Source organism: Labeo rohita, chromosome 12 (assembly GCF_022985175.1).
Source record: "Labeo rohita strain BAU-BD-2019 chromosome 12, IGBB_LRoh.1.0, whole genome shotgun sequence".
Lineage (NCBI taxonomy): Eukaryota > Metazoa > Chordata > Actinopteri > Cypriniformes > Cyprinidae > Labeo > Labeo rohita.
The window spans coordinates 26,738,043-26,763,783 of record NC_066880.1 but is presented as its reverse complement, the minus strand read 5'-3'; the positions used below and the strand labels follow the sequence as shown (position 1 = coordinate 26,763,783).

Below are 25,741 nucleotides of genomic sequence, written 5' to 3'. Positions count from 1 at the left end.
ACAAAAAACGTAACTAATTCTTCCCCAAAAATGCAACTCTCAAACCTAATATGGCACAGGTTGGAAGTCAGTAAAATCAACCTTTGAGTTCTGTAGTAGAGGTTAAGAACAATAACATGAATAATGAATCCATAAATTATATCTGTTATTTGAGAGGTGACTTATTTTTAATAACTTTTTAATAAGTGTCAGTTTAAAAACTTATTTCTGTTCAATCAGAGTATCAAAACTTACTCTTTGTGAGACTTTTATTCTGGCATTCATTCATTCTTTTTTCACGTTAGGTGGAGGAACAGCCATCATATGAGATCAACCTTTACATGTACCTATATTTTGTTATTTTCATCATTTTTGGCTCCTTCTTCACTCTCAACCTCTTCATTGGTGTCATCATTGACAACTTCAATCAGCAAAAGGCCAAGATAAGCTTATCTTTTTTTAACTTCACTCCAAATTATTTTCATTTGTGTTGTACATTTGGATCATCCTTTGCCAGAAAGAATAATTAATATTTGTTTCTTCTGCACTTTGGAGGGAAAGACATTTTCATGACAGAGGAACAAAAAAAGTACTACAATGCCATGAAGAAGCTGGGTTCCAAAAAACCTGCAAAACCTATCCCTCGGCCATCGGTATGAACTATTCTACTTACATTGATTCTTCTTTTGCTGGGTTTTTACCATAACAACTAAATGACATATGTCAACAAATGTTTTGTTGGTATATCAGCATTAGATCTATTGAGGGTTTTATAAACTAATCCACTATATTGTTCTCCTCACAGAATGAGATCCAGGGTGTGGTGTTTGACTTCATAACAAAACAGTTCTTTGACATCTTTATCATGGTGCTTATCTGCCTCAATATGGTGACCATGATGATAGAGACAGATGACCAGAGTCCTGAGAAAGAGGATATCCTGTACCAGATCAATTTGGTCTTCATCGTCATCTTCACAGGAGAATGCATTCTTAAGATGTTTGCGCTCAGACATTACTTTTTCACTATTGGCTGGAACGTCTTTGATTTTGTTGTGGTCATCCTTTCTATAGCAGGTAAGCGTAGAACGACTCAGGCTCATTGAAAAAAAACATGCCTGCAGCGACATTTCTGCAAAATTATATATGTTTCTTCTTGCAAGTTTCATGGCACACTCAAAGTAAAATGTCCAGTGAGAGGTGCTAAAAGAGTAAATGCGTTATTGTGTTTGAAAATAATGTACCACCTACACTCTTTGATCACTTTTATTGTGACTTGTGTTCAATGCTACCAGGTGCGCTACCGAGCAAGTTTACTGTATCAGAAAAGCCATTCATAGGGAGCTGGTTATGTGATGCAGACATCAAAATGTATTTGTTTACAAATCTTTTTCTAAACATAGTATTGTGTGAGGAACCATGTGAAAATAAGTCTTTATTAAGTGATAATCTGCCCCGTAATCCTAATTTGTATGAAAAGTACTAAAAGTTGTTGGTGACATTTTGCCGCTAGTGTTCGTTTCAGTTGGAAACCATAGTGCATTGATACCTTTAGGAGCTCTGACAAGTTTTTCAAATGATGTCATCAAATGATGTTGGTGTAGAATTATAGTTGTCAAACATCATGTCATTATAGTTTGTTATAGTGTATTTTACTGATTTGGATAAACTGTAACTGCACTAAATTGTTTATAATAACCCATATCTTTTTTTTCCCAAGGTCTGATGTTATCAGACATCATTGAGAAGTACTTTGTGTCTCCCACCTTGTTCCGTGTCATCCGGCTCGCCAGAATCGGCCGTGTGCTGCGTCTCATCAGAGGGGCAAAAGGCATTAGGACTCTTTTGTTTGCCTTGATGATGTCACTTCCCGCCCTCTTCAACATCGGATTGCTTCTGTTCCTCATTATGTTCATCTTCTCCATCTTTGCCATGTCTAACTTTGCCTATGTGAAAAAGCAGGCAGGCATCGACGACATCTTCAACTTTGAAACATTTGGCGGCAGCATCATCTGCCTGTTTGAGATCACAACCTCAGCAGGCTGGGATGGGCTTCTGCTGCCGATTCTTAACAGCGGCCCTCCAGATTGTGACCCTGACTTTGAGAACCCTGGTACAGATGTTCGGGGTAACTGTGGGAACCCTGGCATGGGCATCATGTTTTTCTGCAGTTACATCATCATGTCTTTCCTGGTGGTCGTGAACATGTACATTGCTATCATTCTCGAGAACTTCAATGTTGCTCAGGAGGAGAGCGGAGACCCGCTCTGCGAGGATGACTTTGAGATGTTCGACGAGACGTGGGAAAAGTTTGACACTGATGCTACGCAGTTCATCGATTACAACCGCGTGTTTGACTTCGTCGATGCTTTGCAGGAGCCTTTGCGAATTGCCAAACCCAATCGCCTCAAACTAATCACCATGGATCTGCCCATTGTAACCGGCGACAAAATACACTGTCTGGATATTCTTTTGGCAGTTACCCGTGAGGTTCTTGGTGACACGATTGAGATGGCTGCCATGAAGGAGAGCATCGAAGCCAAGTTCAAAATGAGCAATCCCACATCTGCCTCGTTTGAGCCCATCACCACCACACTCAGGAGGAAAGAGGAAGAGCGTGCAGCCATCGCGGTTCAACGAACATACCGTAGGCATCTCCTCAAACGTGCTATCCGCTATGCCTGCTTCATGCATCGTTCAAAGCGGAAAGTTAGGAGTAAAGACGATGGCGAACCTCCTGAAACCGAAGGGTTGATTGCAAGGAAAATGGATGCCCTATATGGCAGCAATCCAGAACTCGCCATGGCTCTTGAGCTGCAGGCTAGGCCAATGCCCCCTAGTGCACAGCCACCCAACCCCACCACAGTCACACAACACAGAGTATCAGTAACCTACCCTCGACCACATGGACAACTCATATTACCAGTAGAGCTCACAAGTGAAGTGATCCTCCGGTCCGCACCCACGACGCATGGCCTTTGCAGTTCAGAGAATGCAACAATAAAAGAGTCAATAGTATAGCTGGTGGACAATGACTATGGACTGAGAATAATCCTTGTAATGTAAAACGGAGTATCACCTGCACACACTGAACAACGTATGCTCCAAAAAAAAAAAGATGGCTGAAAGGATTACACAGGACTGCTACAGTGTGACAGCATTGGAATGCTATTTCTTGGGGAGTACTGTTTTTTATTATTTAAACTTTTGTAAAGACCTGTTTTATTTAGAATTCATTTTATTTGTTCCCAATTAGAAATGTCCTAGTATATTTGTCATGATGTAGCCAAGTTCTTATGCCCTTATACGTATATATGTTTGCGGTCACGCAGTTAGAGTTTTTTCTAAATTTTCCCTGTTATAGCGCCACCAAGTGGCTAAGTGGCGCAATTTTTTTTCATGTGACCTCAGATTGAGCCCATACACAAATGTACCAAATTTGGTCCATATATCTCATTCAGCCCAAGAGTTATAGCCATATAGGTAAAAGTGGACACTCCCAGTTTGAACTTTTGGTGCCATCTTGGGAATGAGCTGAAAGTTAAACTTTTTTTAAATAATCATTGATATTCAGCCTCCAGATAATCTTTCTGCACTGGTTTGGTTCCTTTCGGGTGAAAAACCTGGGACTTTTGTTTGCAGAAGTGAGTTTTGGAAGAAAAAAAATTCTAATATGGTGGAAAAAAGTTCATAGTTTATCCCCTGCACATTAATACCAAGCAATTCTACTGTATACAAAGCTTAAAGCACAATTTTCTCAATAAGCTTGGATTTTACAGGCTCATCATAGTCTTAAACGCACCTTGTCTTAAATAATCTTTTGCATACTTGTTGCAAGTTGTATCAGTATTTATTGCTCCCGGACAATTAATAATTAGTTTTTAAAAATTCTTTCCAATAATCAAAAAAGTTCCTACAGTATTTATAAACACTTATCACTGGTAAAAACTACTAAAAACATTGTTATTGACTTTAACATGTCCCAGAGTCTGTTTAGTCTACTGAACTATTTATAATCTCAGTTTGTTTACCAGTTTACAGCAGAATGGAGGAATGAGTAGAACAGAAACTGATCCTGTACAGTGGGGTGTATGGAGGCACTTTAAGCAGAATGTGCCACTATGAAAAACACATACAGTGCAGCTGTAGTGCCGAGTGATTGTACTATACATTTTTTTAAATATATTGTAAATTATAACTTGAAGCACTGAAACCATAGTGTAATTGTAGCATGTCCTTTTATTGCCCTGGTAGTCAAAACATTTAGATTTTCACTTGTGATTATTTAACTAATATGCTAAAAATCTACCAAGCCTGAAAAGTAAATGCAGTTTTCATGTTCTCATGTTCTTATTCAGAAGATATCAGTTAAATAAAAAAAAACTAGTTTGAATAACCCCAATTCACAATTCTTACCTAATTTATCTGTAGCTGAAATTTGTATTTATTACTGGAGATATGGTTGTGATGTTTACACCTTCCTTTAAATTCCTTTCATTAAATTATTGAATAATAAAATTTTTAATTTGTCATTTTAAAACATTTTCAGTTAATGCTACCCCAAAAACATACAGTGTTTTAGTACCTGTGAGTCATAGCTTAACATTTTATGTATTAGAGATATTTAATAATGGATTTCCTCTGAAGTCTTAATGTGACTGCAAATGTCTTATTTCTTAAAACTCATAAATTAAGCACTTTTAAGATATTTATATTTACCTCTTGTATAGTTTTTAGATTGGGTCTCTCATTACCAAAAAAAAGCATAGTTTACTGTATGTTCAAATGAGAATTTATTTTATTGAGAAAAAAAAATCTCATGAGCTTGTATGTAATCTGTGTGCCGTTTTGTGCACTTTTGGTTTCATATTGATATTGTTAATATGCATATAATTTTCTATTGTTTACATTTTTATCAAGGAGAGAGAGACATTGCAGTGCTTTAGCTTTTGCTTGCCTTTATTTGCCTGTATATACACTTTGCAGATAGAAGCGTATTTCTCAGATGCTGTCTTTTTCTTTGTATCACCACTTGACAACATTTAATTCAATGTGCATTCATAGAATAAATTTGATAAGATAAATTTGTCTCTTCATGCTTTAAAGGTTAGTATTGCATCTCAGATTGCAGTTCTTCAGAATCACGCTTCATCTCATGTCAGGATTAGTGGCGTTTACAGTCTTAGCATGCTATCATGTGTTGTTGTGGATGTGTTTTCCCAGAGGTGTTTATCAAGACCCTTTTTTCCATGAGACTTGTGCTCCATATGACTTTTTCTGTGTGTCACAGTGGCCCCTGCCCGGATAGCTGTTCTTGTTTCACACCGTCTATTTTTACCCGCAGCTACAGATGTCTTCACCTCAGGTAACCAGTTTTAATAAGTTTGGAATCCAGTGATCTATACATTGGCATTTGTGCTATGGGGATAATTTAGCTTTCACAAGCATATTCACTGATTGGGGAGCGAATAATATTGCTGACGGTCTTACTGTTCAGTGTTTAGAGATGTGTACTAGTACAACAGCTTTTATTGGACAAACAATTTTTTTTTCAAACCTGTTACTATTTTTTAGACCGTATTTAGGTGAAAGTCATTGTTCCCACAGCATCTGAGTCAATCAGAAACTGAGGCAGTGAAGTGTTTTATGTGTGTGTGTGTGTGTGTGTGTGCGTGTGTGTTAGCAGACATCTGGTCATCTCTTCAGGCCACTGAGCTCCCAGCGTTGAACCAGTGTTAAAGTTCAGAAAGAGAGGGTGAATTACAGCATGCTGGTGGTGGTAAAGTACACAAACCTCTTTTTTCCATCCATCCTGTTTCCAAACTGCATGCCTGCAGGTGTTTAGGACTGCAGGGATGCTGGAGTGGACTGACAGCCAGTCCATAATTTTTATAAAATGTTTAAAATTATTTTGGTTATTTCCTTATTGTCATTTTGCTCATTATTTTACATCAGCTGCCAAACTTTTCAGACCACACCCTTATATTAAGACATTAAAAAAACACATTTCATGTGACTATATTTGTTACTACACAGAAAAACTGGTGTAGAAACAATTTTCACTTAGAAATTGCTAATAAATTTTACAAATACATAGTATTAAGGTATTATATATATTTACAGAGTGCATACTGCTGATTTTTGTGTTAAAAAGTCACTGTGTTTTTGGTTCATAATGTAAGTATCATGATGGTCGCAGACAAGGATGTGCTACTTTATTTGCTGAAATATAGCTGGTTTACAGCTTCAGATTTTCCTGCACTGCTGACCTTTGATGCCCAGCATTTTCAGTGTTCTTAAAAAAAAAAAAACTACCCGGGAGGCATTTTACAGGTTCGTACTAATATTATAATTAGTCCCTCTGTTTCTACCAGTTCGACTCATTCTGGTTGATTTGAGGACTGAGCATTTAAGGTAATGAAGGCACTGTTTTCTCAAACAGTTCTGACTTTAGCTGATAACCGAGTGTGAGTGTGGTTACAGCTGCATTGAGTGCCATACACTTCACACAGCTCAATGACTGCTGCTCTCCACCCACTGCGATAGACTGCACCACAGACGTGCATGGAAAGCACCAGCTTATTCATGGAAATTAAAGACAATTTACTGTTATTGTGTGACACAACAAATCCAACCTTGCAACCCTCAGAAAAGGCAAAAACTGCAGCAATAATAAAATTCAGGCGACATTGAAAACCAAAATAAAGATAATACATCAATGGTGTTGTCTTGCATGGGCTACGTCCACATAAATACAGAAAAATTTGACCAAAAAACATTTACTGTTCACTGACACAGCATTTTTGTCCTGGAAAAATTAGCTTTTTGAAGCCATTCTCCCAAGTGGCTAAACAATTACGCACGTTTAGTGTACCAATATACTAATATACAGTGCCTTGCGAAAGTATTCATACCCTTTCATTTTTTCTTTCACTTTTATTATGTTGCTGCCTTATGTTAAACTGCTTTAAATTACTTTTTTTAACATCAATCTACACTTCATACACCGTAATGACAAAAACAGAGTTGTCTCAACTTCATAAATGTATTAAAAATAAGTACATTGCATAAGTATTCATACCCTTAACGCAGTACTTAGCTAAGGCACCTTTACAGCCTCAAGTCTTTTTGAGTATGATGCGACAAGCTTTGCACATCAACATTTGGCAGTTATCTGCCATTCTTCTTCTCACCTGTTCACCTCTCAAGCTCTGTCCGGTTGGATGGGGGCAGAAGCACATATTTTTTTTTAGGTTTCTCCAGAAATATTTGATTGGGTTCAAACCCAGGCTGTGGCTGGGCCTCTCAAGGACATTCACAGAGTTGTCTATAAGCCACTCTTGCTGTGTGCTTAGATTCATTGTCCTGTTGGAAGGTGAATCTTCTGCCCAGTCATGCTCTGGACTGGGTTTTCATTAAGGCAATGAATATATTTTGGTGCACTGAGCTTTTCTTCTACTCAAAAGAGTCCTGGGGTGCGTTTCCCATACAACGACGTAACTCGCTGATTAACCTTCATAGTACGATGCATTGTTGTGGAAACGAACTAGCTTGTCACGGATGTTTCCCGAACACGTTGCTTCTTCGTCGTTTGAACCACATTAGTTCAACAATGTATGGACGTGGTTAATGATGTCACTGAGTAATAACTTCTGCTATTTAACTGATTATAAATCTCTAAAATGCAGCTATATTGAACATGGCACCTGATGACAAATTTACTATTTTTGTTCCCTGCACGTATGCACGTGCTCACTATTCAAAAACAGAGCATAGATAAATGCAAAAATAACATAGATTAAAATGCATTTATATTTAGATAGAATGGAAGATATAGATTGCACTGCATGCTAGCTTGCTTACTGTGCCCAAGAGCATAATTTATTCAACCTATATGTCTTACTAACAAGGAACTACACTTCTAACCACAGGTCGAGATCTGTAGTTCCAACCAACGTAAGTTTGTGACATTGTTTGCAAATGTTCGTTTGAACTATGGTTTGGGGAAACACAGAATCGTTGAACTATGTTGGTAACGACGGAACTTGCGACTATAGTTGGCTAACGATGCTTTTGGGAAACGTACCCCTGGTTAGTTTAACCTTCTTCCATTAAGGGTAACGGAGACTACCTGCTTTCTGTGAACCTTCAGTTTTTTCTGAACTCTTCCCCAGATGTGTGGCTTGATGCAATCCTGTTTCTGAGCTCTACAGGCAGTTTTTTTTTTGACCTCAGGGCTTGGTTTTTGCTCTGATATTCATTTTGAGCTGTTAGACGTGTGTGCCTTTCCAAATCATACCCATTCAACTGAATTTGCCACTAGTTAACTCCACTACATGTGATTACGAATGCTCCTGAGCTGAATTTCAAGTGTCCCAGATAAGGGTATGAATACTTATGCAAAGGAATTTTTTAAGTTTTTTATTTTTAATAAATTTGCAAAGATATTAAAAATCAGTTTTTTGCTATGGCATATGGAGTGTAGATCGATGTGGGAAAAAAAGTAATTTAAAGCAGTTTAACCTTAGGCTGCAGTATAACAAAACAAAAAAATGAAGGGGTTTGAATACTTTTGAAAGGCACCGTATATTTTTCGGTTTTATCAGCATTGTAGTGCCTGCTATGATAAATGTTACTTATTATTACATTCCTGTAAAATATCTACATTTACTTACACAACAGACTGTCTAAAGGGGACCATCAAAATAAAGTATTACTGACACAATAAAATATGACTGGCAGGAAAACAGAGCAGAAGCGGTTTTACTTTTAATTTTTACATAATGATATTTAAACTAGTAAATAAGTGAAAGATTACTGTGTTTTATGTTTGACAAGAAAATACTATTTCAGTTTTTCTACTTCAAAATTACACCTTTAATTTTTTTACTTGCTATTTCTTTATAATTGTTTGTGACATTTGCTAGCAGTTTCTGAGTGAAAATTGTTTCTACATCAGCTTTCTTCAGTATAGCAGCTATAATTTGTGCAGAAAAACAGTCACACAAAACAGTCCATCTTATGTAATCCACTATTGCAGAATTCACAATGTATACTGTAATATATGCTCTTTGTGGGCGTATTACAATTGCAATTGATATTCTATTTTTTGAACGTATGATGCATTGGTTGTAGTGCCTGCTATGATAAATGTTACTTTGTACAACCTTATTATTACATTCCTGCAGAATATTTACTTATTTACTTACACGACAGAATGCCTAAAGTGGACCATCGAAATTAATTGTTACTCACACAGTAATATGGAAACCGGGAAAAGCAATTTTACTTTAAATTTTTACATAATGATTTTTAAACTAGTAAATAAGTGAAAGATTACTGTAGTTTCTGTTTGACAAGAAAATAGTATTTCAGTTTTTCTACTTCAAAGTTTCACCTTTAATTCAGTTTTTACTTGCTATTTCTTTATAATTGTTTGTGACATTTGCTAGCAGTTTCTGAGTGAAAATTGTTTCTACATCAGTTTTCTTTAGTATAGCAGCTATTATTTGAGCAGAAAAAACCCAGAACACAAAACAGTCCTTCTTGTGTAATTCATTATTGCATAATTCACAGTATATACTGTAATATATAATCTTTGTGGGTGTATTACAATTTCAGTGGCTAATTTCTATTTTTTGGAACATATGATACATTTTGAGAAAGTGTGTAAAAGTATGGCCTAATGTAGGCTGACCATGTTAATATTTAGGAAATTTTTCATATTAATTCTTCACAAGTTTTTAATTTTTAATAAATTTGCAAAAATGTTAAAAACCTGTTTTTTGCTTTGCCATTATGGTGAATGGAGTGTAGATTGATGTGGGGAAAAGTAATTTTAAGCAGTTTAACATAAGGCTGCAACATAACAAAACGTGAAAAAAATGGATGTATATCTCTGGTTGTACCACCATTGTAGTGCCTGTTATGATAAATGTTACTTTGTACAACCTTATTATTACACTCCTGCAGAATATTTACTTATTTACTTACACAACAGAATGCCTAAAGGGGACCATCAAGATAAATTGTTACTGACACAGTAAAATAGAAACAGGGAAACAAAACGATTTTACATAATGATTTTTAAACTAGTAAATAAGTGAAAGATCACTGTAGTTCATGTTTGACAAGAAAATACTATTTCAGTTTTTCTACTTCAAAGTTTCACCTTTAATTAAATTTCTTTTTTCCTGCAATTTCTTTATAATTTTTTTCTAAGTGAAAATTGTTTTTGCATCAGTTTTCTTCAGTATAGCAGCTATTATTTGAGCAGAAGAAAAACAGAACACAAAACAGTCCTTTTTATTTAATCCATTATTGCAGAATTCACAATATATACTGTAATATATGAAGAGTTCAGATGCAAAACCAGCTAAATCCATCTGATGTCTTTCTTTAAAATATGCATTTTTATCAGGCTCAGATGTATAGGTTTCTATGTAAGTACTGGTACTTCTGGTTGGGCTGAGGCTGGGATTTTAGCGAATTTGAAGAAGAAGTATTTGATTGACGTATAATATATGTCGAGAGCATTCACTCAGTATCATTACCTCATTTTTGACCTTTTAGCTGGTTTTGCATCTGAACTCTTCATGTACTCTTTGCGGGCGTATTACAATTGCACTGGCTAATTTCTATTTTTTGGAACGTATGATGCATTCTGAGAAAGTGTAAAAATATAGCCTAATGTAGGCTGACCATGTTAATATTTTTTCATATTCATTCTTCACAGGTGTTTCCGCTTTATTTTGAATTATGGTAACACTTTAGTGTATGGAACAATTCTCACTATTAGCTAGTTACTTTTTAGCATGCCTACTATTACCATATTGGCTGTTTATTAGTACTTATAAAGCACCTATTCTACATCCCTAATCCTACCCAATACCTGAACGTAATAACTACTTAACTAACTACTAATAAGCAGCAAATTAGGAGTTTACTAAGGCAAAATCTGTAGTTAATGGTTTTTTAATAGCGAGACACATTGCATTGCATTCTGTTTTAGGATTAAAGGAAATAACATAAACTTAACGGAAAACATACTGCAAATTTACTGTAAAGACATTAGTTTGTTTTTGTAATGCATGAACAGTTGACATTACTCATGTTTGTACATAAGTAGCCTTTATCCATCTTTATATATTTTGCATGATGCATGAGGATGATTCACTTGCTAGTGAACCTTTTGATGCATGAGTGTATCAATTTGCATGTTTCTCTGAAACGGAATCGTATCATCATCAGCTTCACGACCTGCACCCTTCACTCTGGTGTAGTTGTCTTTCTTCTGTTCTGTCTGTGAGATCTTCTACACTTTCTTGTAGAGGTGTATTTCAGGATCAATAATCATGCATTACTTCCTGCTGGGATCTTCAGTCATGGCGCTGATTTACCTCTCAGGTAAACGACTGCTTACGACTATAAAAAAAACTGCTGTTGTGTTTAACTTTAACATAGGTGGCTGTTTAAAATTGGTGCACCTTTTGGTGCACTTTTTAAGCTTAAGCTTCAATTTGTTAGGGCAGCGTTAGTTTACAATGAATTCATATGATTTTTGTTTCACATCTGAAAGTTGCAGGATTACAGTTTGCATATTACAGTTGCCCTAGACTTGTTTTCAGTGTTGTTCTTCCTTTCCATCTGTGAGCGAAAGAGGAAGTCCCATCGCTTCAAAACAAGTTTGCATTTGCGAGATATATCATTTTTACAATAACCATGTCATGAACTGCATGGTTTAAAGCAGTTTATAATACTGTGAGATGCACTTGCTGTTTAGCATTTGCTGATAACTTGAAAATGACCTTTGAAATATTGATCCGGTTCTGTCTTGTAAGTTTTCTCTTTATCCATCTTATCTTTGCAGCTGGAGGAAATGTCCACGTGTTCCAGAAGCCACGATTCATTGGCGTTAAGACCGGTCGGACTGTGATAATATACTGCGTGCCGTCTAACCCTAATCCATTTAATGGGTCGTTTCCTGTAGAGTGGTCCAAAGACCCGACTTTCGAAAAACAACTTCAGGACAGCCACAAAATAAAGATAATGAAGGGGAGTAATGTTATGAATGCATCCATTACCTTAAAGAAAGTGGAGACCGAAGACAGTGGCACTTACTTTTGCAGGCTCAAGGGCAGTAATGGACCAGGAACTGAGCTACAAGTGTCTAGTAGGTGTCAATTTGTCAATGTTGTTTCATTTGCTTTCTTCTCTAGCTTGTACACACATATTTTTCTGTTTCTTCTCCAGGATACAGTGACCCCCAAAGTATCTTGATGAGATCGCGAGTCAAGGATGTTATCATTTTCATTCAGGGTTTACTGTTGATTTTGTGCATTGTCGTTCCTCTGGTGCAGTATTACAGACTGGTGAGGGCCAGAACATTTCTCATTTGTGCACTTTTCTATGTAAAATATTCATTACCTTTTACCTTCATTTTTATCGTTATCTTATAGTGGTTTCTCATTGTGTTTCAGGAGAAGAAAGAAGATGCCATTTATGAAGTGCCTGAGGATGACCATATATATGAGGTGAGTGCTTTGGTTAATTTGTTTAGCTTGTTACTGTCATTGTGTTGGTTTACGGTTGGCCGAGTTTTCTGCTCCGAGCTCTGCAGCTATTGTTGCATGCATTTCCGGAAGTGAAAACACGCATGGACTGTTTTGCTAGACAATGCATTAATTTATACTTGTGATTTTATGAAACAAATAGGAACATTTCTAACCTCTCCAAATTCTGGTCTTTGAATTTTATTGGCTGAGTGGCATTCCAAAAGAGTTCTGATAACAGTTCATCAGTACACTCTCAGGAAAAAAAAGGTACAAAAGTGGTCACTGGGGTGGAACGTTTTCAAAAGGTAGACTTTTGTACCTTTTAGGTACTAACATGTATACTTTGGGTACTAACATGTACCTTAAATATACCAAAATGGTATCACCATTTTCAAAAGGTACCACCCTAGTCAGAGCTTTTGTACCTGTTTTCTGAGAGTCCACTGGGACGTTTCATCCGTTTGTATCGCTCTGTTTGTCTCTGCCAGACACTGTAAAAATGATTCTCTTTCTCAGTATTTTCGAATGGTTTTTCAGAACAAATATCTAAGCCTTCTTAAATCAAGATACAGTAGTAACACTTTACAGTAAGGTTCATTAGTTAACATTAGTTAACTACTTTAGTTAACATGAACTAAGAACGAACAATACGTCTACAGCATTTATTAATCTTAGTTAATGTTAATTTCAGCATTTACTAATGCATGATTAAAATCACAAGCTGTTTGTTAACATCAGGTAATGCACCGTGAATTAACACGAACTAAGAATGAACGACTGTATTTTCACATAAATCTATTTTTACATTGTTTGTTCATGTTAGTTGATAACTAACAACTCAAAATAAAAAAATATATATATATATTTGCCAATGGGGTAAAAAAAAAAAACTTAATTCAAAGTGAAAACAAGTTTTATATTTCGTACCCCATTAGCAGATATTTGTTGCTGTTTTAAGCATAAAGTCACGTAAATTTGATACATTTTGAAATTTTGACAATTAAACGTATACAAAATAAAGAAAAAAATCTGTCAGTGGGCTAAGAAAAATAAAAATAAGTATTATTATTATTATTATTATTTAAAGGAAAAACAAGTTTTATTTTTCATACCTCACTGGAAGTTGTTTGAAGCATAATGTCACATAATTTTGATAGGTTTTCAAAATTAGCAAGATTAAGTGAGTTTATACCTAAAATAAAGAAAAAATAAATATCTGTCAGTGGGGTAAAAAAAAATCTTAATTCAAAGGGGAAACATGTTTTATATTTCTCACCCTGTTAGCAAATATGTGGTGCTGTTTAAAGCATGAAGTCACTTAAATTTAAAAACTTAATTCATTTTCCATCAAAAAACTTATGTTATTTTTCTTACCCCATCAGCAGATATTTGTTGCTGTTTTAAGCATAAAGTCAATTATATTTGATACATTGTAAAATTATCAAAATTAACAGAGTTTATTCAAAATAAAGAAAAAAATCTGTTAGTGGGGTAATAATAATAATAATAATAATAATAATAATAATAATAATAGTTTTTCAAAATTAGCAAAATTAAGTGAGTTCATACCTTAAATGAGGTTAAAAAAATAAAAAGATAAAGGAAAAAAGAAAGGTTTTATTTTCTCACCCACTGCAGATACTTATTATTGTTAAGCCACTTTTTTTTTGTTTAAAGTTACTTAATTTTAATACATTTTTTAGAAAACAAGGCTACCTTGTGTAATTTCGCTTCTCAAGTAATTTTGCAAATCTTAATTTAAAGATGCTTTGATTTTTTACTGAAACAAAAGTTTAAGAAATATACTAAAAAAAATCATAATTTTGTAAATTAGTGATTTCAAGGACTCACTCGCAGGTTATGACAAATGAGCCATAGAATCGTTCCGTAAACTGTTTTGATTTATTCAAAAAGACTGAATCATTCAGCAATGTACCACTGTTACTGTTGTGTTGTTACAAAACACTTGACGGTTTCACTGGCTTCGGTTTCGTTTGGAATTATTTTTGAACACTAATGAACTATACACCTCTCTACCCTGACGAAAGAGTTGTTTAATTTGGTTCATGACTTACTGCTTTAGTATACCACTTTCACAAAACATCACATCCATGAGTTTGCTTTGCTAATCAACTGTGTGTTCTCTGTGTCTGTGCTGTCCAGGGGCTTCAAATTGAGCAGTGTGGTGGCGCTGATCTGTATGAGGACATCACTGCTTATGCCCGGGACACAGATGCAGCATGGGAAGTCGAGTCCCCAGACCAAGAGTGAGAAAAAACATCCATCAGATTAGCGATCAGCAGATATCAACGCCAGACTCGTGATTACGTCCAATCCACTATGAGTTTGTGCTGGATAAATCACATGTACGCAGACTGATGTCACTCTGTGTGAATACAGTAAATGCTTTTTTTTTTTTTTTTTTTTTTTTGGAAAGCATGAAATTATGATGCCATGCAGGTTGTGACATATACAACTAACAGCTAACAATCATCTATAGACTTTGCAATACGTTTAACTTATGTGTTTATTGTTGTTTGCTTGTTTGTTTTCTTTATTACAATTTTTACTATAGTTCATATATAGTTCATTTTACTGTACTGTGTATTAAATGTGTGTGTTTGTTGTATGAATGCACTAGTCATTCATAACAAGGTGCTCTGTATTTGGTCATACAAATACTAGTTGTAAGGAACTGCTCAAAGCTTAAGGAAACTTTCACTTCGTATCTGTTAAAATAAGCATGTGAAAAGCAGGTGTTTTCCACAAAGCTGCTTTTTTTGGTAAATGTTTGGTATATTTTCTTTGCATTTTAGTCTGATCATAATCACATGATCACAAGTCTGACGATCGTCATGATTTGAAAGAGCATCTGCGAAGCTGTCTGTAAAAAGATTTATCATTGTCACTGTTGTAAATTTGCTATGTTTGATTAGTAAAATACTGAAAAATCCCAAGTATGTATTTTATATCTTATGTTATAATACTTAAGATTTTACACTCTTCTCAGAGGTCTCAAATCACATCTGGAACCTATACTGTTAAAAATAAAGGTTCCAATGGGTGTTTTTGCAGTGATGCCACATGAGAACCATTTTTGGTTCCCAAAAGAACCTTTCAGTTAACAGTTCCTATAAAAGAACCATTTTGAAGAACATTTTAAAAATCTAAAGAATCTTTTTAGACTATAAAGAACCTTTTTCTGTGGATGTTCAAGGTTCTTCATAGAACCATTGATGCCAATAAAGAACCTTTATTTTTAAAAGTGTATGCCTATATATGGATTAAGTCTATAGAGTTAAAATGAAAGACAGAATACTACACATATTAAAGGAGAGTTTAAGAAAAACCGGACTGTTTGTTCAGTCTTCTGAGCTACTGTAAGAGCTGTAGGGAGAGAAAGTGCGCCATCTCATGGCCATTCAGACAAAGTAATTCTTTTAAGGCTGGAATACACTACATGACTCTGATTTAGCGTCTACACCAGTCGATGCTGCCGACAGGAAGAGCGATTTAAGTTGCCAGATTTTTAAAACCAAGATGAGTTTCTTCATCTAAACCGATTTGGAGAATTTAGCATCACTTCTTCACCAGCGTTGGGGAAAGTTACTTTTAAGAGTATTGCATTACTCCCTAAAAAAGTAACTAATTGCGTTACTTAGTTTCCTTTTTTAGAAAGTAATGCATTGCATTACTTTTACATTACTTTTCAAATCTGGGCGGGGCTTGCTTCTTTGTTTGTTTGTTTGTTTTTTATTCTAATTTTGGCAAACATAAAAGCCCTTTCAGACCAAAAGTGAAATTAATTCACCTCAGACTGAAACAAAAAGTACATTCACAGAGGAGAGGATCACTCTTCAGCAATAAAAAAAAAAAAAAATATGAAGCACATATTTTTGCTTATTCATGTGGTTGAATTTAATCAACAGCAAAGATACTGGTTAATAAGCAGGATTATATATATAAAGGACATTTGTATTATTTAACCAGTGTTGGGGAGTAACTAGTTACATGTAACGGAATTACGTAATTTAATTACAAAATAAATGTAATTGTAATTAGTTACAGTTACTGAGAAAAAAAATGTAATTAAATTACAGTTACTTTTGAAAAATGCCAGTGATTACAAAGGGGATTACATCTGAATTTTTTCACACACCCACCCACACTTACAGATTGAATTTACTTCTTTTAAATTGCATTGGCTGCTCTAAAATGAGACACCAGTGTTTCAGGAGTTTAGGACACAGAACAGGACACATGCTTATTCGATAATTTTATTTCCTATTTGGGTTTATGCATAAACTTTATTTTTTAAGATTGTTTTTTCCAAGGCATTGTTAGATGCTAGTGTTTTCTGTCATAACTATGCAAACATTTGATTTCAAACCCAGTATCATAGCTATTTCTTGTTACGATGTTATTTAAGAGCTCCTCCCAGCTCTTTCCTGTCATCTCTCTACTGTCCTATCACAATAAAAGGCATAAAAAGCCCAAAAATAAAAGTAAAAAAAAAAAGTCAGTGCTATATGCTTGATAATTTTACTTGGCGGAAGCTTTGCGTTTTGTTAGCTAATAAAATATTAAAGCTTAATTCAATATTATGTGTACAATTTCTTAATTCTGTCATCCTGGTATCGTGGACTTGCTCTGTTGTTTCATACAAACGCAGCTGCTGCCATATTTTTTTTATTTTTTTATTTTTTTATTTTTTATTTTTTTTTTTTGTACATTGTAATGGATTATAAGATAACTAACAAACTAGTACTACTACTTAATTATTTATGTGGTGAAATGTTGTGTAAGAAAACTGGTATGACTGCACTGTATCCCTAAAATGTCTAGTTTGAACTTGCCATTTAGCAACTGATCTCTTCATGGAAGCTTCAAATATTTCAACTCAGATCAGTATTTCGTGTCTAATTATTTTGACACGAAACATCTAAATAATCTATCAAGCAGCTGTGCAATAAGTGGGATAATGTACATTCAGCAGGGCTCTCAAGTCTCACGCATTCACCGTGAGACACACGCATTTCAACCAGTTCACACGCTCTCACGCCACACCTTGTATTTCTCACGCTGAGAAAGGGACAGCTTGTCCCGTTCTATTTCTTTTTATCCCCGGTGGTGATAAGAACATCCCGCGAACCCGCTCCTAAATTCCGATCTAAATCAAATGATTCGTGATAGGCGCTCTGAAGTCCCGTTCTGAATCGAATGATTCGCGATCCGACTGGAGCGCTTTCAAATCATTTTGCGACGCAGTGGTTTACTGATTCGGAGTTTCAAAAAGCTTTGTTGATACTGTGTTCTTTGCAATTTATTCGTTGTTTGAAATGAAATCATTACAATTAATAGGCCTAACTTACAATGTTTTTATTAAATTGTGATCACGTTAGACAGTTTTCGTCGTATTAAAACATTTAACGACATGGCACTCATTATCTGGTACTTGCCTAAAAAAACGGTATATAATGTGCATTGTTAACAGATTACACTAACATTAGGTTACTTAGTTAGGCTCTAGCTTTACTGGAGTTGGTTCAACCTCCGCCTATGGAGAGAGAAAAAAGTTTTCAAAAGCAATCCCCCCTCAGCTTTTTTCACAAATTACACCCTGGGTAAATCTGATAAAAGACAGACAAATTTATAAAATAAATTGTTTTATATATTTCAAAAATACAGATGTACCAACATTGTTGGGAATGTTATTTTGGAAATGTAATGGGGTACAGATAACAAGTTACCCTATTTAAAATGTAATAAGTAGCATAAGTAACTATTTTAAGTGCTTTAAAAGTAATGTAACTGATTACATTTGATTACTTTTTGATTACTTTTCTAAAGTTCAGTTATCAAATAAGCATGTGTCCTGTTCCGTGTTCTAAACTCCTGAAACAGTCAATGCAGTTTTGGAAATCAAATCTGTGTGTGTGGATCGTTAACATTTTCTTAAGCAACTGTAATTTAACTGTACATTGTTTTTCAGTAACTGTAACAGATTTTATTTTGTTATTAAATTACATAATTCGACTACTAGTTAGTGTAGTTAAGTTCGAGCCCCTACCACTGTCATCAAAGCATCAAAATGTGCAAAAAACACTTACAAAATACAAAATGTCATTCATAAGTGGAAATGTGTAGGCCTCTCTCTCTCTCTCTCTCTCTCTCTCTCTCTCACACACACACACACACACACACACACACACACACAGCTTGACATAGGCTACATGCTCAGGGCAGGTTCTGCAATCCTACTGTATGTGTACAGTATGTACATTGAGCACTGCTGTTAATTTGGCTCGTTTGGGGCCAACTTTCTTTTTTATTTTTGATACATTTACAATTTTTAAATATATAGAACATTTTTTTTTTTAATTTTCTATGAATTTGACTTTTATTAGATTTACCAGTTGTGATAATTTCTATTTTGTGCTGGTCAATCTTAACCAATAGATAAAACTGAATTTCTATTAAAAAATTTGAGAGAATTGCGTGGCGCAGAGGGGCCGATGCTGCAAATATTTGAGAGGCTCCTCCCCTAATAGTAATCTCACTCCAAACTTTTTCCAAAACTTGAGAGCCCTGCATTCAGACAATTGTTATCACAAAATAAAGATGTATATTATCCCTACTTATTATAATCTTAATTCAAGTGATAAAGGATTTTGAAAGTCTGACAGTAATCAGTGTTGAGTGCTACTGTAAAGTTAACTCTGCCTGGTTTAAATGTTTCAAAATGATTAACAGTTGAAAAAATTAGAAATTTAGAAAAGTAATCAAAAAGTAATTAAAAGTAATAAGTTACATTACTTTAATAAAGTAATTGAAAAGTTACACTACTTATTACATTTTAAATCAAGTAACTTGTAATCTGTAACCTATTACATTTCCAAAGTAACCTTCCCAACACTGTATTTAACATATTTAATTATTGCAGGTTTGCGTCATATTCTGAGTTTGCATTTCACTGTTTTTATTCATTTTGAGGAATACTGAATCTGTTTTTGTGAGTCAGATAAAGTGATGCATGTTCACGTTTTATCACATCGTGTTTACTCCCGATTTCCCGACAGGAGATTTGTCAATCAATAAATGGGGGAAAAAAGTAGCTGGCGTTACTTATTTGAAAAAGTAAGTGTTACTTTGCTAGTTGCTTGAAACAAGTAATCTGATTACGTAACTCACGTTACACCCAACAATGTTTTTGACCATTAGATTCTCTGCAGTGAATGGGTGCCGTCAGAATGAGAGTCCAAACAGTTGATAAAAACAAGTGATATTTTGAACATAGGAAGCGCTGTTATGAATTATGGACTCTTATTTTGGCTAGAAGAGACATTTTCACTTCTTGTTTTCACTTCACAAGATGTTAACTGATGAATCTGAGTTTGCTTGTGGAGTATTGTAATGTTTTTATCAGATGTTTGGAATCTCATTCTGACGCCACCCATTCACAGCAAAAGCTACAAATGCTACATTTCTCTTTTTGATGAAGGAGCAAACTCATCTACATTTTGGATGGTCTGAAGGTGAGTATATTTTACATTTTGGGTGAACTATTCCTTTAAAATCTGTACAGATTTGAAAGGTCATGTAGTGTACAACAAACAGGAAGATATTTTGTTTTGAAATGATTTTACGCCCTTTTTTGTATAACATGAGACACTGCAGGTGAAAAGGGTAAAAAGTAGCCATGGCCTTACTTACCCAGTTAATTGATTACATTGATAATTGCAAACATTTTTTTGTATTACAAGATTTCTAAAATGTTAGGCTTAACTATGCAATTGAGGCATTATTTAATGAAATATGCGCTAATTTGCATAAATTTCTATGCAGTCAGTTTCAAAATTCTTGTTTTTATTTTTCTGACATATTAGAGTCAAATGTTTTTACAGAGGGAATTTTGGGTATCTCATTTTGCCACTCCATAATTCAGGAAATACTTAGAACAGACAGAAAACTATATATTTTCACAATTTTTAAAAATGTTGTATATATGTTGTATATAATCAAGCAAATTATATATGAACAAATCCCTCTGTAAAAACCTTTAGGATGGATTAAAAATGTGGAGTTTGGTGTGTGTAAGTGCTAAAGCGGAGATTTATGGCTCAGTGTAGGAGAAAAAACGTATTTTAAGGAAACTGCCTTTAAAAGTGCTATAAAAGAGACACTTAACAGTGTCTTTTGGATGTTTTCTTTCCGCTAGTCTAAAAAAACACTTTATGAAAAACCAAAAAGCCCAAAATCTCAAACTTGCAGGTACATGAAAAAACTGTGTTTTTGTCTGCAGTGTCTCCCCTTAAAAAATAATAAATTCACAAAATGTAATAAAACATTCAAGTTCTTTATTTGATGCCACAAATACAAAAAGTGTTTCTTTTTTTATAGTAATCAACTCATTGTTGCATTATATGTAATGTACAAAAAAATAAACCATTAATAAATTAATTAATAAATAAGAATAATATATCTTTATAATCTTTAGAAATCAGAATGCAAAGTCATTGTATAAAATGCATTAAACTGCATAAATAAAATAAATAACAATTCAGAATAATTTAAATAATCAATTAAAATGTAATACTTTTAATATATATATAAATACCATCTAAAAACATAAGAAATAAAAAACAACAATAAATAAACACTGTATACATCTGTATAAATACCATTATAAAAAAGGAGTGCAAACACTGATTAACAACACTGATTTCTTTTTTTTTTTCTTTTTTTTTACTTCAGTAAATCGAGTGAAGCTTCAAGAGGTCCGGATCTTAAACACCAGTTTTGGGGGAGAAGAACTCCAGCTGATTCATGAAACTTATGACCCGTTTTCTGACGATCTCCCAGCTTTGACCTCCATCCTTCTGAAAGAGTAATACAGATCACAGTAAATCATTTAGATTTAGAGTTTTCACATTTATACCTGATGATTGACCTAAATATTAGAATCTCACCTTGTTCACTTCTGTCATTTGTCTCAGTCTTTTAAAATACAGATGCAACTTTTTGTTCTTCTTTATTTTGTAAGCACCCTGCATCGAGAAAGATATGAATGAATGAGTTCCTACGGTTTGATGTTGGTGGTATTATGTATAGATATATATATATATATATGTACACACTATACTTACACATGAGCGCAGTCCATTAATCTGCTCATGCATGACGATTAAGAAACCTTCCAGTTTTTTAGCATCCCAGGGGACGACGGCATCGTCGAAGAGGACAGTGATTTCCATCAGAGCCTGAATGACGAACAGGATCTGTTTCTCAGGCTGAGAAGAACAAACATAGAGAGGCATATGAATATAGATTCATAATCAACATCACATATTATGGTCTTTTTAAAATAATAATACTAATAATAAGACTTTTTCCTCACCTCTGCTTCTCTGTGGCTATTGATCAGATCATGCGGGATGGGGTTGATGTTCTCGTGATCATTATGGATCTTCTCACCCTAGGAAAAATTCAGAAACAGATTTTATGAATGATTTTGAACAGAATCAGATCTGAAAAGTTTAAATGTGTTATAGTTAGCTATACTTAACTTAACTTTGGTTAGTTTACATTTTTAGGTTAAATTTATATGATATGAATTTTAAGGTAAAGTATCCATCATTTTCTTCCGGCTTCTGGTCTCTTTTAGCTATTTTTAGCTGTACAAAATTTGCTTGATACTGCAAATTGGCTGTCTTACTATATTATTTTAATGCATTATCTTAATTATGACCACACTGCTTTGTAGTGCAAACAGTTTTACCATGTACTGCACGTTAATATTCTTCTCGCGGATAATAAACCGGAAGTCACGCCCATAGACTTACTTTCGCGTTAAAGAAAAAGGTGGATATATCAGTTATCACTTTTTATCTCCCATAATATGTCTTGGTCAGATGATATTTAATGCTTAGTTTTATGATTAAGTGATCATATGATCTGTAGTTTCAAAATTCAAAGCAATGCAATGATAATTGATACATTTTAAAACTTTTCTAAATGGATATCATGACGAAGTAATGATGAAGTCTTGTAATATTAAATACGTTTTTAACATACAAATATTCAACTTAGTCTCTCAATTAAAAATAATGATTAAAAAATGCAGTTAAAATGTTTAAATTAAAATCGTATTTTTTATACAAACATTCCACTTAGTCCCACAATTAATGACAATATTTACAAATAAAATTTAAATTAAAATCGTAAAAAAAGTTAAACTCACCATCTTTCTGATCAGATCCAAAGAGATTCCATGGTACTGCTTAAACTTGTCTTCTATCCATCTGCAGCTCAGCACAGAGCTAAAACTGCAGGCTGACAGAAGAAGGCAGATCTGCACCAAACGAAGGTCCATTCTGTCGTGTTGAGTTTCTACAGATGTCTGATGCCACAGGTTGATCCACTGAAGAGCTGCTGCTGTTTCAATGCTGTATCTCCGCTTGTTCTTTACTGCTGCTGGAAGATGTTGTCTCTCCTCCATTCTCTTCGCCGTTTATATATGCTCTTTTCGGGAATTGCACCTGACATTTCACTTTCCAGTTGTAAAAGCGCGCACCTGAACGCAACACCTCAATTACGCAACAGCTTTTGTGTCAGTGTGGGAATGCGGAGTGTTTCACTGCTGTAAACAGGTGGAGTGGAATTTAGTGATTTATATGTACAAAACTAAAAAAAACACAAGTACATTAAACAAAAATAAACAGAGTAAACACCATATACGGACTACTGCTATTGGTAAAACAGTGAAAAATAAAATGTAAAACGAGAGCGGACCCAGACAGACTAACAACAAATTTGCCTTCTACATATACAGTAGGCTAGTTAATGTAACTTAGGCTATATCCAAACATAAATAAGCAAAACAAGGTATTATAGTGCACAAAATGTATTTTTATCTGCAGTTATGTAATCTTGCGATTTAAAATCTCTTAATTACACATAACGTCTATTTTGTTGATCATTTATTTTAGTAATTTCTGGGGGTGTTCTTTCTTTCTTTCTTTCTTTCTTTCTTTCTTTCTTTCTTTCTTTCTTTTATTTATTTATTTATGTTTGATGGTTGCAAGAAGAAAGTGCAGGTTGCGTGAGAGTGTGAACTTTGACTCTTACAGAAGAATGTGGGAAAGAATTTCCGCCGCGGAATACCTGAGAAAGTGAAATCGAAAGCGAGTGACGTCGCAAAGTCGTGACGACATATTTCATATTTCAGCTAATCTGTAAATGCATGTTACGTATTATATTATAAAAAATGTCACTGAAAAGAGTAATACCTAAATCAAATATTTAAATCTTTAAGGAAATGCACAAATTCCTTTGTATTTGCAAAACAGACAGCTGTTCACGTTGTTTTTAATTTCCAGAAAATCATGTTTTTTTAATGTTTTCATGTTTTTATTGTCGTGTTTTATTGTGTTAGTTGTATTTGTTTAGTTATTTTTACTTAATCGAAATAACCTAACTGCAGTTTGACTGAGATTAATTTGAATGCCCAATTAAATGATTTCTGGCAATTGTTAAAAACTGAGTCTGTTTTTGCAAATGAACTATATATATATATATATATATATATATATAGTAAAAAAAAATACATCTGAAAGGTAAAATAAATAGCCTATATACATACTGTATATTACAGTTTTTCTCGATTGGTTTGGCTCATTTCTTGAAACCGAGATGACATTCTCAAAATAACATGGACAAATCTCCAAACCACCTTGCAATTGTTCACAACAGAATGTCATTTTTCATTGGTTTTATCAAATTGCAAATGCTTTAGTACATGTCTCAAGTGACTCTGTGCTTTTTTTCAAATGATTATGTACAAGTAGCTACAGTTAGCACAATGAGCCCACATTTAGCACATTTTCCAAATAAATAGATCTTGCTGATCTAAACTGATTAGTTGATTTTTCAGTGAAATGGTTACTCTCTCCAAAACATATCAGCATGGTTTCATTGTGTAAGTCATCATATGCACAATTGTCTGTTCAACTGTCAAAATTAGTCAAAGATATAATACCATGAAAGAATTTCTTGGAACATTTGATAAATTTATGACAGTACTTGACAATCAATCAGGTGAAATTAGAACTAACGAAGGAGCAGTTTCCCACATCTCAGATGACCAATCAAACAGTTTGTTTAGTTACCTGACAGGTGTTGTCTATGATTATGACTGCTGCCAAAAGTATATAGACAGAGCTTGGCCCGGGGCCAGTTTCATTTGCAGTGTGAACATGGAAGCACCTCGCCAAGTACAACAGCAACTTCCTGCTCGAGGAAGAGGAGGAAGAGGAAGAGGAAGAGGAGGAGTGAGAATGCATGGAGGAATAGGGGGAAGAGGCCGAGGAGCACGGAGGCACCATGATGTCCCAGATGAAATCCGGGCCACCCTTATTGACCACGTTATAAACCATCGCCTCACAATGGCAGAGGCAGGTCGCCGAGTGCAGCCTAATGTGCCTCGGTCTACAGTCTCCTCCATCATCCAAACCTTTCGCAGGGAAAACAGGTACAGAACTATTCTATTGAACTATTCAGTGTTGGTGTGTGTGTAGGCCTAGAGTACTGTAATATCTTCATGTGATGTTATATGATACTATAAAAATGACAAAGACAAAAAAAATGGAGAAAATACTGTGAATAGTATTCCAGTCACTGTGCAGTGCATCACACTTGTAGTACCATAAAACAGCAGTACAATTACATTGGTAACTCATTTTGTAACAAATTTACAGTGTTGACCTTTGACTTGTATGTCTAGGATTGGACGACAGCCTCAAGTGGGTGGCAGAAGAAAACTTCTAAATGAACAACAAGAACGAGAAATATGCAACATGGTCATTGCAAATAATGCCATCACACTGAGACAGATTCGTAATGCAATCCTTCTAGACAATGTAATGTTCCAAAATATAAACTCTATCAGCATCTCCACAATAGACCGGGTATTGAAGAAACATCAGATGACCATGAAACAGATTTACAGGGTACCATTTGAGAGAAACTCTGACAGAGTGAAAGAGCTGCGGTACCAGTATGTGCATGTAAGTCAACTACTGGTTGTCTATCATTGTAACACTATTACAGTAAGACATGGTTACCACTTTTTTTTGTTTTGCTTTATCCTTTTTACCTTCAGAATCCAGCTTTGTGTGACTAGAGCATTATGCCTAGAAATTGTCTTCAGTT

General features: G+C 34.6%; 4 protein-coding genes across 5 annotated transcripts in view; 3 read left to right on the top strand and 1 right to left on the bottom strand.

The window, feature by feature from the left end:
* Positions 1-5,117, top strand: part of scn4aa (sodium channel, voltage-gated, type IV, alpha, a) — a 44,561-nt gene extending 39,444 nt beyond the window's left edge. For both annotated transcript variants that reach the window (XM_051124660.1, XM_051124659.1), the window contains 4 exons: positions 285-422; positions 528-632; positions 785-1,055; positions 1,699-5,117. In XM_051124660.1, coding sequence (XP_050980617.1) covers positions 285-422; positions 528-632; positions 785-1,055; positions 1,699-2,999 — 1,815 coding nt within the window. In that variant the 3' untranslated portion in view covers positions 3,000-5,117. The remainder of the gene's footprint in view (positions 1-284; positions 423-527; positions 633-784; positions 1,056-1,698) is intronic.
* Positions 5,118-11,216: 6,099 nt separating this feature from the next.
* On the top strand, positions 11,217-14,961 carry cd79b (CD79b molecule, immunoglobulin-associated beta). Its single transcript, XM_051123645.1, has 5 exons — positions 11,217-11,384; positions 11,848-12,150; positions 12,231-12,349; positions 12,458-12,511; positions 14,696-14,961. The coding sequence occupies exons 1-5, from the start codon at positions 11,333-11,335 to the stop codon at positions 14,801-14,803; spliced, it is 636 nt and encodes a 211-aa protein (XP_050979602.1). The 5' UTR covers positions 11,217-11,332; the 3' UTR covers positions 14,804-14,961.
* A 6,357-nt stretch (positions 14,962-21,318) lies between these two features.
* Positions 21,319-22,904, bottom strand: ifnphi4 (interferon phi 4). The gene is made up of 5 exons (XM_051123956.1): positions 22,773-22,904; positions 21,930-22,007; positions 21,679-21,822; positions 21,502-21,579; positions 21,319-21,411 (listed from the first exon to the last, which is right to left on the bottom strand). Exons 1-5 carry the CDS (start codon positions 22,902-22,904, stop codon positions 21,319-21,321), a joined length of 525 nt encoding a protein of 174 aa, XP_050979913.1.
* Positions 22,905-24,819: 1,915 nt separating this feature from the next.
* Positions 24,820-25,741, top strand: part of LOC127174359 (uncharacterized) — a 1,715-nt gene continuing 793 nt past the window's right edge. Inside the window, exons 1-2 of the mRNA XM_051124757.1 lie at positions 24,820-25,061; positions 25,314-25,596. The gene's annotated coding sequence lies outside the window, so the exon portion shown is untranslated. The remainder of the gene's footprint in view (positions 25,062-25,313; positions 25,597-25,741) is intronic.